This window comes from Aquarana catesbeiana, linkage group LG05, assembly GCF_042186555.1.
Source record: "Aquarana catesbeiana isolate 2022-GZ linkage group LG05, ASM4218655v1, whole genome shotgun sequence".
Classification (NCBI taxonomy): Eukaryota; Metazoa; Chordata; class Amphibia; order Anura; family Ranidae; genus Aquarana; species Aquarana catesbeiana.
The window spans coordinates 532,908,308-532,928,548 of record NC_133328.1 but is presented as its reverse complement, the minus strand read 5'-3'; the positions used below and the strand labels follow the sequence as shown (position 1 = coordinate 532,928,548).

General features: G+C 42.3%; 1 protein-coding gene across 1 annotated transcript in view; it reads right to left on the bottom strand.

Annotated features, from left to right (window-relative positions):
• The window catches only part of PREX2 (phosphatidylinositol-3,4,5-trisphosphate dependent Rac exchange factor 2), a 422,278-nt gene that overhangs the window by 185,293 nt on the left and 216,744 nt on the right, over positions 1-20,241 (bottom strand). Inside the window, exons 19-23 of the mRNA XM_073631775.1 lie at positions 11,997-12,082; positions 10,713-10,849; positions 3,031-3,151; positions 2,753-2,937; positions 1,547-1,708 (exon numbers count right to left, since the gene is read on the bottom strand). Coding sequence (XP_073487876.1) covers positions 1,547-1,708; positions 2,753-2,937; positions 3,031-3,151; positions 10,713-10,849; positions 11,997-12,082 — 691 coding nt within the window. The remainder of the gene's footprint in view (positions 1-1,546; positions 1,709-2,752; positions 2,938-3,030; positions 3,152-10,712; positions 10,850-11,996; positions 12,083-20,241) is intronic.

Here is a 20,241-nt window from a genome sequence, read left to right as displayed (position 1 = left end):
TCACAAATAACTACTGAGGATGTAAGCTCAATCTGGGAACAATATTTATAGCTTGTTCCTGTGGTTTATTTAAACACAACCCCACAAAAAGGAAATATGTGATTAAGTGGACAAAAAAATAAATAAAATCCTGCCTGAATTCTTGCGCTGTGTTAGAATATTTGTCAGTGCAAATGGTTTCAGTTTTCTGTTCAGTCTTTGGCAGCCCATACATCTTCCAACAGCTATGCAGCTACGCACTGTCAGAAAGTCAAAAGAAGTGGACCGGATGTATTATAATTTTCGGACACTTTCAGGCAGCACAAAGTCCCATGGCCTTTAGTTGGAGGATCGTGTTCTGCTTTTTGCTGTCTGCAAAGAGTGCCATTAACTGGCTACCATCGGTAACTTTCTGAAAATGCAAGCTGCCTGGCTGTCTCTGCCTTCAATACATTTTAAATTACTAGTCTGGAACAAAGAGAACTCTAACCTGCATGTTGCTCTGAGTCAACAGTCAAAACATTCAGGAGCAATCACAATTGAAAGCGCTGATCGGGACACATCGTTGGGGATCCGATCGACTGCTCCACACTGTCCATCCGGCTCTGCACACGCTGGTTTCCCTCTTCCTAGTGACATCCAGTAATACGTGAAGGTTTTGCCATCGCAGCACTGCCCCACCAAGCCAGTCCACCACCAAATGTTGCTTAAGGTACTTTCACAGTGAGGAGCACGCTTTGCAGTTGTTCCATATATGCAATAAGATGTCTATATAATTGTTCATCCAATCATATGTTATTATTAAATCGGCACATGCTTTTATCTCATTGAACGTTTTCATTATTTGACTATTTGTCCTTTCAAGACTGTCCCGATCAGGGCTTTCAATTGTGGTTGCTCTTGAATTTTTTTTCTGGTATTCACACCCCTCCTAGTGTGCTCACCCACACAGCTGCTCTTTGGGCTCTTGCAAGACATTCACAAGGTTCTTAGTGCAATAGATGTCCCAGTTTCCTGGCGCCAGACTGTTTTTGTCTGAATCAACAGTCAGACAACCAGCATGAATGAAAAGATTCAAGTGTTCAAAGTTCAATAGTGTCAGCCTACATGCTCTTGGTACAGGTTGCTTTCAATTCTGCTCCTGGTAATGCTTTCAGTAAAAGCTTACCTTCAATCATGGTGCCAGTGTCTCCTCTTTCCCTGGTACACTACAGTCCACATACTCCAGAAATCCAGCAAAGATTATAGCAATGTACTAACACTGATATTGTTAACAGGTGGTAAAGAGCTTGTGGCTTGGTCATGCTAGCTGCGTTCAGCACTCTACACTCTACTTGCCATGGGGGGCTTCAGTAGTCATAACATACTTCTTGTCCTAGAGTGACAACATTGATCATCCATAGATACTTAACAGTAATTAAGCACTGTCACCTTAGGACAGTGTGTTACTATCAGGAATAACCAATAAAAATAAATGAAAAAAGAAAAGAAATGCAGCCACCACATTCAAGCACTGGTAAGCTGCTTACATATTACATTTTTGTTGTTCAGATATACACTACAATACCTTTCTGTAACTAGTGATCCTCCTGTAAATATGTTCAATTTTCTCTCGACAGATGATAGTAAATTTACTCTGAAGCTCTGGAGGAATGACTTCTTGTAAGGAATGCAGATTGCTGCAGTTTTGCACAAACTGTTCATCACTTTTAGCAAAAGCATCTAATACCTGTGAGGGAAATCAGAAAACAGGTCATTGCAATTAGTCTTGGAAATATAATGTACACTGAAACAATCCCTGCTATGTCAGCTATATTCATTGTGGCGATTTTACCAAACTTTATAATTGCAGATCTGAATTTGCAGCTGTCAACAGAGAACTTGTAGAATCTTTCCAATATGAGTACCAATTCATGGGATCTGTCTTTTCCAAACGATATAATTAGTGCTAGTATAGGGACACACAAAGACAAAGAGGAGCCAAGATCGCTGGCGGGGGTCCCGAGAAGAGAAGGATCGGGCTGCTCTGTGCAATACCATTACACAGATAAGGTGAGTATAACATGTTTCTTATTTTAATAAAAAAAAAAACTTTTAGTAAAACTTTAAAGGGGTTGTAAACCCTCGTTTTTTTTTTTGTTTTTTTTTTTAAATAACAAACATGTCATACTTACCTCCACTGTGCAGTTCGTTTTGCACAGAGTGGCCCTAATCTACCTCTTCTGGGGTCCCTCAGCGGCCCTGGTGGCTCCTCCCCACATCAAGTGTCCATGTTGGAGAAGCGCTCTCCTTGATGGACACCCGTGTGGGCACGCTCCCGAGTCCTGCATCTGTGTCCATTCACACAGAATGCAGGACTTGGCCCCATCCCCCGGCGCTGCGTCATTGGATTTGATTGATAGCTGCAGGAGCCAATAGCTGTGCTGCTATCAATCTATCCAATCAGGACACGAGACACCAGCTACAGATCGTGTGCTCGTTCCCAATCAGGGGATGACAGAGTCCAGGTAAGTAAAAGGGGGAGCTGGGGGGCTGCAGCACCACAGAAGGTTTTTCACCTTAATGCATAGAATGCATTAAGGTGAAAAACCATGAGGGTTTACAACCCCTTTAATTGAACAAGCTGAAGTTAGAAGCTGATTGGCTACCATGTACAGCTGCACCAGGTTCAGAGTGCTCCAGTTTTATTAAATCACCCCCATTGTCTTTGTACTTATAAAGGCTCTAAGTGTAGGAAATAGGTGATTTATACTAGAAGATGAACATCTCTCACCTTGGCACTTAGGCTGAAGAAGCCTTTTGGTTCAACCATCTTCTCCACTACATGACACTTGATTCCTGCTGTGCTGTCATACTCATAAATAACACCATATTCTAGGTGAACGTTATCCACAGTGAGGCTCACATGATCCTTCTTCCCATCAATGATTGCCATGGTGCTGAATTTGTCAATAACCTCTTTAGTGAAAAACACACATGAATGAATAAAGAGAGTAAGTGAAATTTCTAACGGTGATCTGTAACAAAACAAGAACTAATAATTGATTCTACCTTCTACTCTGCAATCGAATCCATCCCCTTCATTTTCTCCTAAGGGTCGAGGTTGAGCAGATTTTATGATATCTTCCTTGGCACTCTCAGTGCTGTCATATATCCACTGGATGGAATCTTGCTATTAATAGATAACAGAAAAATCACATTCATTTTGTATATAATCTTACATACTCCATACTGTATATGCAGTTAAATCACTTAAATTAAAAATATCTAAAATATATTATTACAAATTCCAACTCTTGTGTTGCATTAAACAAGGACTATTTTTGTTTTTATAATTTTTGCTGTAATCTAATGGCCTTACTTATCAGACAGTATTAAAGACGGCCTTACATGGACATACATTTTTGAGTGGTACTAGCAATTTCAAAATGGCCTTTAACCACTGTAAATATGGTAAATGAGGTGTAGCAATATGGACTACAATTGCAACGAACAGTTATTCCGTACCCTATCTGTATATCGTTTTATCCCCCTAGTGTTCAGTGTTACTAACTGACATCATATTTGTGAGCCCAACCAAAGGGATTGTGGGATTGGTAGTTCTTTCAGATAGCTGTTCCCTCGCCTGACTATACACCGGGACCACATATCCCAGGAATCTTTGCTACCATTAAGGAGATTGCTGGGAGAGCTATAAAAGAAACCAGAGACCCGCCCCACGTTCTCTTCCTTCTGGGCCCTGTGTGTGATGGACCTCTCTGTGTAAGGTGAGTGAGGTTGCGGCCTACCACGTGGTATCCAGAATTCCTGCCTGACCGAGATGGGGTCCAACACTGCTTACGGTTGATTGGACATCTGGACAGCACCAACTCGACAGTGTAACAACCCACGCTACGGGCTCCATATTGGGTGATCATCACTAGCGGGTCCTCAGCTAGGACATCTATCCAGGAATCGTTATCAGGAATAGGGATGAGCTTCGAGTTCGAGTCGAACTCATGTTCGACTCGAACATTAGCTGTTCGCAAGTTCGCCGAACACCGAACAATTTGGGGTGTTCGCGGCAAATTCGAATGCCGCGGAACACCCTTTAAAAGTCTATGGGAGAAATCAAAAGTGCTAATTTTAAAGGCTTATATGCAAGTTATTGTCATAAAAAGTGTTTGGGGACCCGGGTCCTGCCCCAGGGGACATGTATCAATGCAAAAAAAAGTTTTAAAAACGGACGTTTTTTCAGGAGCAGTGATTTTAATAATGCTTAAAGTCAAACAATAAAAGTGTAATATCCCTTTAAATTTCGTACCTGGGGGGTGTCTATAGTATGCCTGTAAAGGGGCGCATGTTTCCCGTGTTTAGAACAGTCTGACAGCAAAATGACATTTGGAAGGAAAAAACACATTTAAAACTACCCGCGGCTATTGCATTGCCGACAATACACATAGAAGTTCATTGATAAAAACGGCATTGGAATTCCCCCCAGGGAAACCCCGAACCAAAATTAAAAAAAAAAAAAATGACGTGGGGGGGGGTCCCCCTAAATTCCATACCAGGCCCTTCAGGTCTGGTATGGATATTAAGGGGAACCCCGGCCAAAATTAAAAAAAAAAAATGACGTTGGGGTTCCCCCTAAATTCCATACCAGACCCTTCAGGTCTGGTATGGATTTTAAGGGGAACCCCGCGCCAAAAAAAAAAAAAAAAACGGCGTGGGGTTCCCCCAAAAATCCATACCAGACCCTTATCCGAGCACGCAACCTGGCAGGCCGCAGGAAAAGAGGGGGGGACGAGAGTGCGGCCCCCCCCCTCCTGAACCGTACCAGGCCACATGCCCTCAACATTGGGAGGGTGCTTTGGGGTAGCCCCCCAAAACACCTTGTCCCCATGTTGATGAGGACAAGGGCCTCATCCCCACAACCGTGGCCGGTGGTTGTGGGGGTCTGCGGGCGGGGGGCTTATCGGAATCTGGAAGCCCCCTTTAACAAGGGGACCCCCAGATCCCGGCCCCCCCCCTGTGTGAAATGGTAAGGGGGTACTTACCCCTACCATTTCACTAAAAAACTGTCAAAATAGTTAAAAATGACAAGAGACAGTTTTTGACAATTCCTTTATTTAAATGCTTCTTCTATCTTCCTTTATCTTCTTCTGGTTCTTCTGGCTCTTCTGGTTCTTCCTCCGGCGTTCTCGTCCAGCATCTTCTCCGCGGCGTCTTCTATCTTCTTCTCCTCGGGCCGCTCCGCACCCATGGCATGAGGGGAGGCTCCCGCTCTTCTCTTCATCTTCTTCTTCATCCTCTTCTCTTCTTCCATCTTCTTCATCTTCATCTTCTCTTCTTTTCTTCTGCGGGCCGCTCCGCATCCATGCATGGAGGGAGGCTCCCGCTGTGTGACGGCGTCTCCTCGTCTGACGGTTCTTAAATAACGGGGGGCGGGGCCACCCGGTGACCCCGCCCCCCTCTGACGCACGGGACATGACGGGACTTCCCTGTGGCATTCCCCGTGACGTCACAGGGAAGTCCCGTCAAGTCACCGTGCGTCAGAGGGGGGCGGGGTCACCGGGTGGCCCCGCCCCCCGTTATTTAAGAACCGTCAGACGAGGAGACGCCGTCACACAGCGGGAGCCTCCCTCCATGCATGGATGCGGAGCGGCCCGCAGAAGAAAAGAAGAGAAGATGAAGATGAAGAAGATGAAGAAGAGAAGAGGATGAAGAAGAAGATGAAGAGCGGGAGCCTCCCCTCATGCCATGGGTGCGGAGCGGCCCGAGGAGAAGAGGATAGAAGACGCCGCGGAGAAGATGCTGGACGAGAACGCCGGAGGAAGAACCAGAAGAGTCAGAAGAACCAGAAGAAGAAGAAGATGAAGGAAGATAGAAGAAGCATTTAAATAAAGGAATTGTCAAAAACTGTCTCTTGTCATTTTTAACTATTTTGACAGTTTTTTAGTGAAATGGTAGGGGTAAGTACCCCCTTACCATTTCACACGGGGGGGGGCCGGGATCTGGGGGTCCCCTTGTTAAAGGGGGCTTCCAGATTCCGATAAGCCCCCCGCCCGCAGACCCCCACAACCACCGGCCACGGTTGTGGGGATGAGGCCCTTGTCCTCATCAACATGGGGACAAGGTGTTTTGGGGGGCTACCCCAAAGCACCCTCCCAATGTTGAGGGCATGTGGCCTGGTACGGTTCAGGAGGGGGGGGGCCGCACTCTCGTCCCCCCCTCTTTTCCTGCGGCCTGCCAGGTTGCGTGCTCGGATAAGGGTCTGGTATGGATTTTTGGGGGAACCCCACGCCGTTTTTTTTTTTTTTTTTGGCGCGGGGTTCCCCTTAAAATCCATACCAGACCTGAAGGGTCTGGTATGGAATTTAGGGGGAACCCCACGTCATTTTTTTTTTTAATTTTGGCCGGGGTTCCCCTTAATATCCATACCAGACCTGAAGGGCCTGGTATGGAATTTAGGGGGACCCCCCCACGTCATTTTTTTTTTTTTTAATTTTGGTTCGGGGTTTCCCTGGGGGGAATTCCCATGCCGTTTTTATCAATGAACTTCTATGTGTATTGTCGGCAATGCAATAGCCGCGGGTAGTTTTAAATGTGTTTTTTCCTTCCAAATGTCATTTTGCTGTCAGACTGTTCTAAACAGAGGAAACATGCGCCCCTTTACAGGCATACTATAGACACCCCCCAGGTACGAAATTTAAAGGGATATTACACTTTTATTGTTTGACTTTAAGCATTATTAAAATCACTGCTCCTGAAAAAACGGCCGTTTTTAAAACTTTTTTTTGCATTGATCCATGTCCCCTGGGGCAGGACCCAGGTCCCCAAACACTTTTTATGACAATAACTTGCATATAAGCCTTTAAAATTAGCACTTTTGATTATTCATGCTCGTGTCCCATAGACTTTAACGGTGTTCGCGTGTTCGAGCGAACTTTTTTCCTGTTCGCATGTTCTGGTGCGAACCGAACAGGGGGGTGTTCGGCTCATCCCTAATCAGGAAGGTGCTGAATCGGCCTGGTTGTTGGTGAGAGGGCAATCCCCCACCTTTGCAAGTCATTCCTTGGTTGTTTACTGGGACACTGTGTACAGACAGCTTTACTTTGGGAACACTTCACTGCACTTCCATTCGAACACTGTACATGGGCATCTGTAGCCACAGTCATCACAAGATACACCACCATTCTGCTACTACACTTTATTGAATATAGTTAATGAGCTCCAACTGCCGGTGAAGACCATCAGATCTGCAACGGGGACATTCTGTCATTGCTGCTTGAAGGGCCCACTTACCATCCTTGTTTATCTTAATCTCTCATTAGGAACAAAGGTTAAACAGGTCGGCCTGGGTTTCTCTTCTAGAAGTATTGTCAGAATTGATTCTTAACTTTATTTATTCCTTTCAGGTTATGTCGAAGTGGTGCTCCATTGTATATATATGTATATAGTATTCTGTGTTTGCCAACAGTCCTAACTGGCATTTTTGTGCAATCCTTTATCTAAGCTTGTGCTGTTATTCACAGCTCAGTTGAACCATTACCTCTCTTACAACAATATCTGAACTGTAGTATTCCAGTAAACGTTAATAGACTATAAACTCCAAGTGTTGTCTTATTACTTAAAGGTGTTGCAATGATGTCTGAACTCAGAGTGTCAGGTGGGTTGGAATGTTTGCAGGGTCATGGCGATGCAGATGAGCAGGTTAATCCAAGCAGTCCCAGAGGGGGCCGGGCTACAGAGGTATGACTGAAGATTGGATGAAAGATTGATCCATTCAGATCAGCAGTGCTGGGCAAAGAGTGTAAATAAGATGTAGATAAGACTATAGACTTTAACCTCCCTGGCGGTATGATTATTTCGGATTTTAGGTGCTGAAAGCGGTACAATTATTTTGCATGGAAATTTGGCGTTTTATATTGTAGGTCTGTAATTCTGAACAATAACACACTTAAATCTGTCCAAACAAGAGTCTAGTAGATATCCCGGGTATGATAAAGTTTGAAACACAAAAACATAAATTATAATATAATAAATAAAAATAAATCATTAAAAAAAAAAAAAAATTAATAATAAAATAAATTTCCCCACGATTCACTATCTCTCAATTCTGCAAGTGTTCTAATTTACTATCACTGTTTTCTAGCTGGTCTAAAGCCACTTTTGATGTAAAGGGACACTTTTTGGTTGCTATGGACAATCTCCAGTTTCCAGGCAGAAAGAACAGTATATATAATATAAAACTGCATGCAGGGCAAAGGACAAAGCACTGGGGACAAAAGGGATGTGAAATAATTTCATACAGTACTGTAATCTGTAAGATTACAGTACTGTATGTGTTATGGTTTTTACACTTTTTTGAATTTGCCGCCAGGCTCCGCCTCCGTGCGTCGCGCCGCTCGCAGGGAACGGAGCCTGGCACGGAGAGGCTTCAGAGGAGGACGGAGCCCACGGACACAGCGGGGGACATCGCAGGATCCCGGGGACAAGGTAAGTAAAGCCTCACCAGGATCCTGCGATGTAATCCCGAGTGTGGCTTGGGGTTACCGCTAATGGTCCTGAATTTTAACCCCGAGCCACACTCGGGAAAACCGCCAGGGAGGCTACACAGTTTGTACCTTCCTACGAGATTCATCATTTTTGCTACATATACATGCATGCCATTTTCCCATGGTATCTGGCTGGAGTCTCTAGCAAGATTTGACTTTGTCAAAAATAAAATACTTTGTCTGCAATCTCAGCTGTTTATTTTGTCTAAGCTTCATTCACTAATCAGTTTGGTTTGCCTGTGTTCTCAATAGTAGCGCCTTCTAAGACAGCACCAGCCCCAGTCAACCCAAATTTCATGCCCCAGTCTTAAAAGTGACTGGAGCATACAAACTAAAGATAAAAGACACAGTAAAAAATTACACTGTTGCTGTATATTGTGTCAAAAATGTTATGGAAAGGTCCACTTTAAAGCAGTAGTAAACCGTATCAAAAAAATAAAAATAAAAAAATAGGCACTGGGTAGTTTAAGTAATAATGTGCTAGTATGCATTGCATACTAGCACATTATGACAGACTTACCTGAAAAGCAACCCCTCCAGGGCATCAATGTCACCACTGAAGGTGCTTCCATCTTCACCTGCTCTTCCTTCCGGGTTTGCGGGCTTTGGCAACATGAATGGCCGAGCCAACGATGGCGTCTCTCCCGCGCATGCACACAGGAGTCGCTGTTTACGATGTGGCTCTGAAGGAACGGCACGGCTATGCAGTTCCTTCAGAGTGCATGCAGCGGTGATGTCACAATGCACCTTTTGGAGATATTTACTGTACCTATAGGTAAGCCTTATTATAGGATTATCTATAAGTAAAAATCATACATGGGAGTTTACTCCCACTTTAAATCATTATCTTTAAAGTCTGGTCACTCTGAAAGGGCACTTAAATGATTTGTAGGGAATCGTCCTTTCCTAACCACCTTGACCCTAAGCTAGCTCTCCTGATGGTCTCCCAATGTATATATTGGCCCCATGGGCAGTACAGACTACACAACTATTATGTCCACGTGTCACCTCTTCTACCTGTGATATCCTTCTCAGATGACACGTGTAAGTATGCGGTTCTTCCAGACAGACTGAATTTTTTTGTTAAAGGTTAGTAAGTAAAAAAAGTAAAAAAAAAGGGTTGCCTTTGGTTAAACTTTAAGCTGAAAAATAAAAAAGTACATTTGGTCTACAGAATGATTGGTTCCAAAAGAAATCTGCCAAAGGCCAGCATTCCAGGGTTTACTCTTTGATCTCACTTCTCTGCTCACAGTGGTACTCCAACCTTCAGTTTGTCAAACTTTTTCATGCCAAGCCTATGAACCTAGTCAATAAACTATAGTGTTGTATTCTTATGAATAAAATGATTCCTACTTATCCAGCTTGGCTGAGCTCAGTTTCTGTGGCCATAGTTTTTCTGAAATACAAGGCTAGGGAAAGGTACAAGTCCAAAATGTGTCCATAACCTACCCAGCTGTGTACCTAACCAACCCTGATGGCAAATGGAGAGTGAAGGAGCAAGTGGCATTAGATCAGAAGAAACATTACAGTGTTCCAGCCAAATGAAAGATTACATTACACTGGCCACACCAAGTTATTGCTACACTGTGTCAATGTGCCAAGTATGGGCTTGTAAAAAAACAAAGCATTTACACTCACCCAGATGGATGCAGCATCGATCCAATGCTGCATCTGTCCCCTTTTTGCTCTAAGACTAAGAATCGAACAATCAAAGACCACTGATTGCTCATTTCTCAGCCATCGGTGAGCAGAGAGCTGTTGACTGCCAGTGGCTCGCTGAGAGATTCAGCAAGCTGCTGGTCCAGGCATCTGGGTGAATCCTGACTGAAAAGTCAAGATATTTCTCGAGCCTAGCTGGCTGAGTGACATCAGCTGACAGCACACTTTAGCCCGTTGTCAGCTGAAAATGGGTCATAGGAGTGCAGAACGAACTGCACTCCTGTGATCCCCAGGAGAAGTTTAGCCACAGAAGCTTTGGCTATATTTCTACTTTAATAGAGAAAAATGTAATTATGTATTAGTTATCATAGAGCTACATTGAGCTATGTCTTTTATACCTGTCTGGAGCTCAGCTTTAAATGTTTGTTTATTCCACAGACATACAGTTATCTTACAAAAATGGTGCTTGTTACACAAATACTTTATACTACAATGTTCAAATGCTAAGCAGTATGCAGTATCCAATGATGTGTTTACCTGCATTGGCCTCCGGTACTTCCTGCAGGCAGTCACGTGAGCAATGACACTTGCATGGCTTTCTTTACTGACATTGAACCCATTCACTTTGATGATGCACTGCCCTGGGTGCAGACCAGCAATCGCAGCCACGGTCCCTGCAGGCCAATATGTAAAAAAATTACCAATTTCAGTTAAAATGACAATCCCACTGCTGATTTACAATCCAGCTGCTGATGAAGTTGAACATCTGAGTTTTAAGATGAGAAAAGCAATTTGAAGAGATGACAAGCTGACGAGATATATCAATTTAAGCACTTTAGAAAAATATTTTAAACCAGTGTACTATGGGTAAGGTCAGAAGTGCTGCAATGGCTGTTTTGCAACCCAGATGACACTGAGTAATTGGATCATTTCACCAAAAGCAATCTTAATTCAGTTGTAACTGTCCTCTGCGCAGTAGAAGAAATTCTTCAATTTATCATCTGTAGCAATAAACTGTAGTATAGAAATTGTCAGTTCTGCACAGCCTGGTGCATGTATGTGCTCAGTACTGACGCGACATAACTGGATGGTTCATTAAAGCAATAGCTTTAATAAAGCATCACATATACAAAACTGTGAACATAATCTTAATAGAAAAAAATGCAGTATTCTGATTGTGCACATCTACACTTTTACTTCATTCCACATTATCAGTGGGAACGTCTACTGGGTGGCAGACCTTTAACAGTTTATTCCATGCAGATGTATTTTCAGTTGGGATAAATTAACCTACAATAGTCAATTGTCTAGACTGTGCTAGTGACAACAGAATTTTCAACTAATACACAAGCTTTTAAATAGGGGTAAATGCATGTACAGGTGAGGTCTGGGGGGGGGGGGGGGATCAGTGACCAAAAATAAGCATAATGACTCCTTACCTTCTTATCAAGACTTACTGTACCTACTTTAACATTACAGACCATGACGAACCTTGGCATCCTTAATAATCCTCAACAAAGTAGCAACTGTAATCATATGATTGATGCATAATCATATGCACACAATCATATATTTGTACATATCGTAGCTAAATAAATGAGCACATGACCCAAAAGATTATTTCAAAAGCTAAACAGTACTGCATGATGCTCCAAGGCATAGCCTTACAGTAAATGAAAGTCAACGTGAGGTGAATAAGTTAAAAATAACTCTTATTTAACTGAATTGTTAAAATGTACAGTGTTCTTGGCCTGCTTTAAATATGTATTATCATGCAATTGTGTTTGGAGGTTAGACAGTAGGATTAAAACTTAACTGTACCTCTACCCACAGCGTGTACAACAGATGGCCCAAATCCTCTAATCTGGAATCCAAGTCCCTCTGGAGAATCTGGAATTTTTACTGTCCTGTTGAATAAAAAATTGTAACAGGTTCTCACATAAGATCTCCTGTGCGTTTATGTTAATACACGCTAAAAAAAAAATTAAAAATGCCAATAATATATGTAGTCACATTAGTTCTCTAATGTACACTTGTGAGCACTGTAATAAAAGTGTTTTCACCTATCATCTTCTAGCTGTCATTTAGAGGAAGCAAAAAGGGTCAGATCTTAGGTTGCACACAACAAAGATTGTATTATTTGTAGATTCACTCTCTCTCTTTGTGTCCTGATGACCAGGGCTACTGTTAAGCCTCGTACACACGATCGGATTTTCCGACTGGAAATGTGTGATGACAGGCTGTTGGCGGAAAATCCGACCGTGTGTATGCTCCATCGGACAGTTGTTGTCGGATTTTACGTGGACAAATGTTGGATGGCAGGTTTTAAAATTTTCCGCGAACAAATGTGTGTTGTCGGATTTTCTGATCGTGTGTACACAAGTCCGTCGGACAAAAGTCCAAAGTACAAACATGCATGCTCGGAAGCAGAAGCGGTCGGTCTTGTATACTAGTGTTTGTAATGGAGAATTAACATTCGCGACGTGGCAAATTATGAAATCTCGAAATGTAACGCACATTCTCTTCTTCTTTAATGGGATAATAATGAAGCTGCTTTGCTGGTGATACTGATGGAGTTATTGCAAACAAATTTTCAAAGGCTTTTTTTTTCTAGTGATATCAAGAATAATATTATTATGCTTTTTCTTTTTTTTTCATTTGGGCAAGTTACCACAACACGGTAGTTTTTAAGATCAAAGATACAACTATGTTCTGAGGCCTCCATGGCAACTGCAGACTTATTGAGCATGTACATAATACCACTCTACAGGTGGATGTGATTTTGATACATTGGGTGACTTTTTTGTATTGTAATCTCTGATATGGGTTTATTTGATATCTATTATTGTCCCTTGGGTCTCGACTGAAAGATTTGATCCTTAGATATTTCAATTGAGCAGGAGTCAATACAGCACTAGGTTGTTTGTTTGTTCTTTTCTTGTGGACGTGCTACAGTTGTCACTAATGATGGAAGCAGCCCAATTGCTGGCTGGCACTGACCCCTGCATGGGTCTAGTCCCAATGCTTTGCCAGGTTTACAGTTGTTTGTCTGTTTGTATGTCTTATACTCAATAAAAAGATTTTCAAAAAAAAGATACAACTATGTTGGTGTCCCTTGTCAATTTTACATTGTATTTTTTTAAATGTAACTGCCTACTCCCAAACTGTCATTTGAAGTAAAACACATAGCCAAGTATTATTCTACACAATTTTTTTATTGTGCATTAAAAAAATAAAACAACAAAAAAATTAGACATGCTATCTGCTAATATGACTTAACAAAAAAGTGCATTCTATGCATCCAAAAATATAGAAAATATACCAAATCAAAATATTATTCAACCAAAAAAATTATGTCAAAGCAATAACTCCAAGGCCAATAATAAATAACACGTTATCTCCTCCGATTCCACAACATGGCTGGTTGATGATCAGCCATTCAGAAACGAACTAAAAAGCGCAAACTGAAAAGCGCTAAATGAAAAGCGCGAAATGAAAAGTGCAAAATGAAAAGCGCAAATCAACACTCACCAAACTTCTACTAACATGAAATTAGCAGAAGGAGCCCAAAGGGTGGCGCTAAAGAGCTGAAAAACAATGTAGTACGTCACTACGTTCATATTTGTTGGCCAACAATTGTGTGGCCGTGTGTATGCAAGACAATTTTGGGCCAACGCCCTTCGGACAAAAGTCCATGGTTTTATTGGCGGAAAATCCAATCGTGTGTACGAGGCTTTAGAAAACATGGGGCCCCATACAGCCTTCCTGACTGCCCCCCACCCCATGAGGTGCAGCAGACCAGTGGCACTGACTTTATCCGCCTACACCCCGAAATAAAAAAAAAAGTCCCTCCTCTGCTCCCACCTCCTTGGCCCCCCTGTTGCTGTGATGGGGCCCAGGGAAATGTAATTTAAGTCCTGGTAAGTGAGTAGGAGCAGGGGTGTGGTCTAGTAAAATCAATTTATTCTTTTAGGAAGAAATGAACAATAAAGCTGCCCCGGGTCCGCCTGTTTAGCTGATGAGGCCTGGGCCCAATACAACAGGACCAGTTGTACTGTTTTAACAGTGGCCCTGCTGGTGACCATTTTCTCTAGGATGAAAAGTAAAGGAAAATCCAAACTTTTGAGCTGCTAAAACCGGCCATAAACGGAGCTCATTTCTTTCCTGCAAACAGACAGTGCTGACAGGGGAATCCCTGCCGCTGAGCAATTATAGCTGCTTGCGATAATCGCAGGCGAATCCGGCTGGCTGGTTGTACTCAAGTTGAATGATCGATCATCTTGGTACATTCAGCCTGCCCAATAATGGTTTGATTCTCTGTCAGTTCAACTGTGTATGGTCGGCCTAGCATAACAGTTATACAGGGAAATCTTCTAATAGGGACATTTGTTCTGGTGACAACTGCTTTAGAGGAGCTTTCCTTTATTTTGAAGAGATTTCCTCTTACTTCCTGTTGTGTCTACAGCAGTTTCAAAAACTTTGGTGTGCTGTGCCATATTCTGTTGCAAATGCTAATGTTATTATCCTCAGTAGTTTTAACCCTTTTCTTATTCTATCCAAAGGATATAGTAGGCTGTAGATACACTATATTTTCAAAAGTATTGAGTTGTCTGCCTTTACATGCACATGAACTTTAATAGCATCCCAGTCTTAGTCTGTAGGGTTCAATATGGAGTTGGCCCACCCTTTGCAGCTCTAACAACTTCAACTCTTCTGGGAAGGCTGTCCACAAGGTTTTGGAGTGTGTCTATGGGAATGTTTGACTATTCTTCCAGAAGTGCATTTGTGAGGTCAGGCACTAATGTGGACGAGAAGGCCTGCCTCAAAGTGTCCACTCTAATTCATCCCAAAGGTGTTCTATCAGGTTGAGTTCAGGACTCTGTGCAGGCCAGTCAAGTTCCTCTACCCCAAACTTGCTCATCCATGTCTTTATGGACCTTGCTTTGTGCACTGGTCCGAATCATTTGGTGGAGGGGCGATTATGGTGTGGGGTTGTTTTTCAGAGGTTGGACTTGGTGCCTTTATTCCAGAGAAGAGAACTCCTAAGGTGTCAGCATACCAAGACATTTTGGGCAATTTCATGCTCCCAACTTTGTGGGAACAGTTTGGGGATGGCCTCTTCCTATTCCAACATGACTGTGCACCAGTGCACAAAGCAAGCTCCATAAAGACATGGATGAGCGAGTTTGGGGTGGAGGGACTTGACTGGCCTGCACAGAGTCCTGACCTAAACCCGATAGAACACCATTGGGATGAATTAGAGAAGAGACTGCCTTCTCGTTCAACATCAGTGCCTGACCTCACAAATACACTTCTGGAAGAATGGTCAAACATTCCCATAGACACACTCCTAAACCTTGTGGACAGTCTTCCCAGAAAAGTTAAAGCTGTTATAGCTGAAAAGGGTGGGCCAACTCAATATTGAACCCTACGGACTAAAGCCTCATACACACGGTTCGATTGTTGAACAACCGAGCGTCTGATTTTTGTCAAAAGGGCATGTGCCATGATCTTGTCTTGCATACTAACGTTACACAATTGTCGTGCCACAAACACGAACGTAGTGAGGTACTACGAGAAATTTCAGCTCTTGAGCGCCACCCTTTGTGCCCCTTCTGCTAATTTCGTGTTCGGTGAGCATTGATTCTGAGCATGCGCATTTGTACTTTCCACTTTTGTGTGATGGATTTGAGTACTGACCATACGAAAATCAGACGTGGAGCCGTTGTCCGCCGAAAATTTACTAGCCTGCCATCCAACATTTGTTGGCCGAAAATTGGACAACAATTGTTGTAAGGAGCGTACTAACGGTAAGAATTTCAGACAACGGTGTGTCAACAGACAATCCCCTTCCAACAATCGAACCGTGTGTACAAGGCTTTAGACTGGGATGCCATTAAATTTCTTGTGTGTTGAGGAAGGTATCCCAATACTTTTGACAACATAGTGTATACTTTAATGCTGCTTTTGGTACGGTTTATTTAAAAAATACACTGTTGATATATATGATGGCACGTCGGGAATTTATTTGAGCTATAACTAGGTAAGTACACTTTTTTTTCAGACTCAGCTGCTGTGCTTCTCTTCCTGCCAAAGACCTTGTTTTGAAAAGTACTGCATGTTCGGGAAATTTGCCTTGGTTTTACTTTGACTGATTTCCATAAGAATTAGAGAGCTCTATTAAAATGTCCCACCTCATCTCAAGAAAAAACATTGCTGTTTTAAAGTAACTTTTGCTCAATCATTTTAAGCTTTGGATAAAAGATTTGAGCAATTCTCCATAGGAAATGAGCGTGACTTTACAGGTGGTAATGGAATTAGAAAAAGCTACTGCAGAAACAATTAGCGATGGGAGCCAGAGTCAGTGGCCAGTGGAAAGTACAAGTCTGTGCTTAGAACTACAGAATATAAAAGAACAACATGGGCTTGGTTGGAAAATAAATTTAATTAAGTCAAGCTTCAGAAGAAAGAAATTTGACTGGAGAGCAAAGGTTTTTCCGCTTTTCAGGTCATTAGTGCTTTTAATCCACCATTCTTTTTTTGTACGGATTTCTAAAAGACGGTATAATTTCTTTAAAAATGTTTTTTTTCTTTCACAACATGATGCAGGACAACACAGCATAAGAGAAGTGCATTAACTGGGCTGGGTTAATTGGGAGTTATTTGAAGTAGATTTTTTGGAGGAGGGAACAGGGAACTCAATATGTAGAACCAATACTAGGTCAATTGAATCCACAGACTTTAACAAAAACAAAACTTTATTTCTATCTAAAATGTACTAAAAACATGATCCACTCAAGAGCCCGAGAACAAACGTTTGTTCATGGAATGTTCAATAATTTCTATGTACACAATATTTTTGTCTGAACTACCAGACTATATAATACTGATGATCCTGGCAAGAGAGGTCTTATAACAAATAAAGCATAGGTGTGCAATAACCTATGGCAATCAGTGCACCACAAATTGCTCTTCAGAGGGCACCACTAGTGTAAAAGAAGCACATTGTTTGCTGTCCTTTCACATAAATCATGTTTTTAAAGGCATTTTAAAATGTCAAGCTAAAGTACAGATGTATTAAAATGTTCTAAATTGGCTGCTGGACCTAGAACCAGCTGGAGAGGTTACACTGGAGGCAGTGGTGTATTTAGGTTTTGTTCTGGCCTAGGCCTGAATAAACTTGTGCACCCCCTAATTTAAATATGGTACACCCCTTTCTGTCAAGGTCACACCCCTTCCTGCTTAAGACCCACCCTGCCATCTGTAAACCACACCCCTTCCTCTTTAGGCCCCACCTTTTCCTCTTAAAGCTCACCCTCCAGTCTATTGGAAGGCAAACTCTGCATGAAGCACAGGTAATGCAGGTCAGAAGGAGGTCAAGTGCACCTGGCAGTGGATTCGGAATGATCCCTGAAACATCTCAAACTTATGTCAGAACAAATGCCAGTGCTAAGTGATAACATAGGAACTTTGTTGTGTTGGAAGTGCTCATATTCACCTGTTAAAAAACCCCTAAATGACATCACATTGGGCCAGCAGGTTTGGGCTAAATCCATATTTGTGGATTATTGGACATACAATGGTGATCTGACCACACAGGTACCACTTTTGGCTGTCAGTGCCACTTATCCCAGGAGGAACGCTGGGGATGGGGACCTGCCCAACTAATGTTCCATTTGATGGTGGTCATGTAAAATTCACAAACCGGTTTCATAGTCAAAAAATTAGGACTCAATCAGGCCAAAAATAACCCCAAAATATGTCAACACACAGAATGAAAGATCTTTAACCTGTGTATGTTTAATTACAATACATTTTGCTAAATAAAATGTTCCTATAGAGAAAAACCTAGCAGGTTGCAAAAAACATGAGCGAAAAAAGTACACTAAAAGTGTAGCATAAGCCAGTGGGGACTCTTTTCATGTGGGAGCCAGGAAGAGGCTGTTTTTTTGTGCGGAGGGGGGGCAGCTTTATTGTTGCCCCCTTGCAAAGTGCTATAGGGGCCTGGGCCTCATTAGCCTAGGCCAGGATACAGCATTGACTGGAGGGTGAGAGTATGAGTGCACTACACTGACAATATGGAGACTGATGGGGATTTAGGGTACTTGCACTTTATCCCACTACCTATGGTTCTGACTTTCAAAGGTGGGACGCCTGAGGTGGGGGAGTTGACCATTATGGGATCGGGAAGGGATGCATTGTTGGGGCTTGAATTGTTGTTTTTTTGTTTTGTTTTTTTGTTTTGTTGTTTTGGCTTCAATTAAAAAAAAAAAAAGAGTGTAAGTATTATACAGGGTTATGGTTGGGATTCAGGATGTGTTCATGGATTGTTGGTGCTGATACCTTTGACTAAATCACTGTGAAATTTATTGCTACCGGTATGCATTACTTACCCAGTGTTCTGTATTTACAAATTTTGTTATGCTGAATAAAAACTTTAAAAAAAAAAAACATTGGCTGCTGCACAACAATGCAATCTTCACATACCTTTTTGAGCTCATGGAAGCCCTGATCCACTGAGCTGCACTACCAGCTCAGTGGATCAGGGCTTCCATGAGCTCAAAAATGTGAAGATTGCATTGTTAAGACTGCATGACAGTGTTCATTTAGATAACTCTAGGAACAATATACATCGGGTGTACCCTTAAGGACTTGGCAACGGCCCTGGAAGAATCTGATTATGGATCACAGTACCTTTCTAAAGGAGGGAAAAACTTGCCAGCCCTTGTATAGTATATCTCCATGTTGGTACCCTTGCTCTCTGTGTGGAAGACAAGATCTCTTTGCAGTGGTCTGACATGCCCCTGGTGAGTCAGAATTATAGCTTTCCAAATCTCATGTTCCTTGTTTTTTGGAGAACAAAAGGTTTGATTCAGCAGAGGGTGTGTTGAAACACTCCAGAGAGACCACTGCCTTCACACAACTCTACCTCTTTACAGCATTCCCACTGACAGCTGAATGTATAAAAAAGAATGCTGGCAATGAAAAATAAGCAGAAAAAAATGTGTGCCCCCCCCCCCCCCCCCAATCCATACCAGGCCCTTTAGGTCTGGTATGGTTTTTAGGGGAACCCCACGCCAAGTGTAAAAGAAAACTGGCGTGGGGTCCCCCCCAAAATCCATACCAGACCCTTATCTGACCATGCAGCCCGTCAGGTCAGGAAAGGCTAACTCGTTTCTCCCCCCACCCTCTCCTGAACCATACCAGGCCACATGCCCTCAACATGGGGGGCCTACTTTAGGGCAGGAGCAGTGCAGGCTATTCTTCACACAGAATTTAAATTGGTTTTTCAACCAATTTAAATTTTAATCTTTTTTCTGATCATTTTTCAACCAATTTAAATTCTAATCTTTCTGAAAAATTGGAATTCCTTAGACAATTAAGAAACAAATGAAATTTAATGAAAATGAAACAAAAAAAAACAAGTTTTTCTGTTCTGCACATGTCTTATTAGTGGTGGAGAGCCACGGTTTCAGCAGAAAACGAGCAACAAAACGCTTGTAAAACGCTCAATTCAATTTTTTCTATTGAACTCTATGGGGCCAAAAATGCTTGTAATCTGTCAAAAAGAAGCTCATGTAATTTTTTGACCGACAGGTGTTTTGCGTCAGGGGACAGAACGCTCATATGTCAACAGGGGCCATTGAAATGAATGGGATTTGGCTTGTTGGGCGTTCTTGAGCTTCACAGCTGAGCAATTTTCAAGCTGAAAATCGCTTGGATGTGAACGGGGGCGTAAAGCTTACAGCAAAAGTTTTTGAATTCTGCCCCATAAAACACACAATTCAGTTGTTGCCTAGCTTTTGCAGGGATGGACTAATTTAATTATAAGATAATATATCTGACAGATTATGGCATCAATGTAGCATTGTTGTAGCATTCATGATAGAACCTTGCCTAGTTGCTTTTGTAATGACATGACACAACAGCAGGTTCTACAGTGTCAGAGATCAGGTCACAACTCCAAACCCATTTGCTTTTTTTTGCTATTTAGGACATCTTCATCAGGATAATTCTGATATTTGTGATACTTATTTCTACTTCAGGTTCCTCATACTCTTGTCTG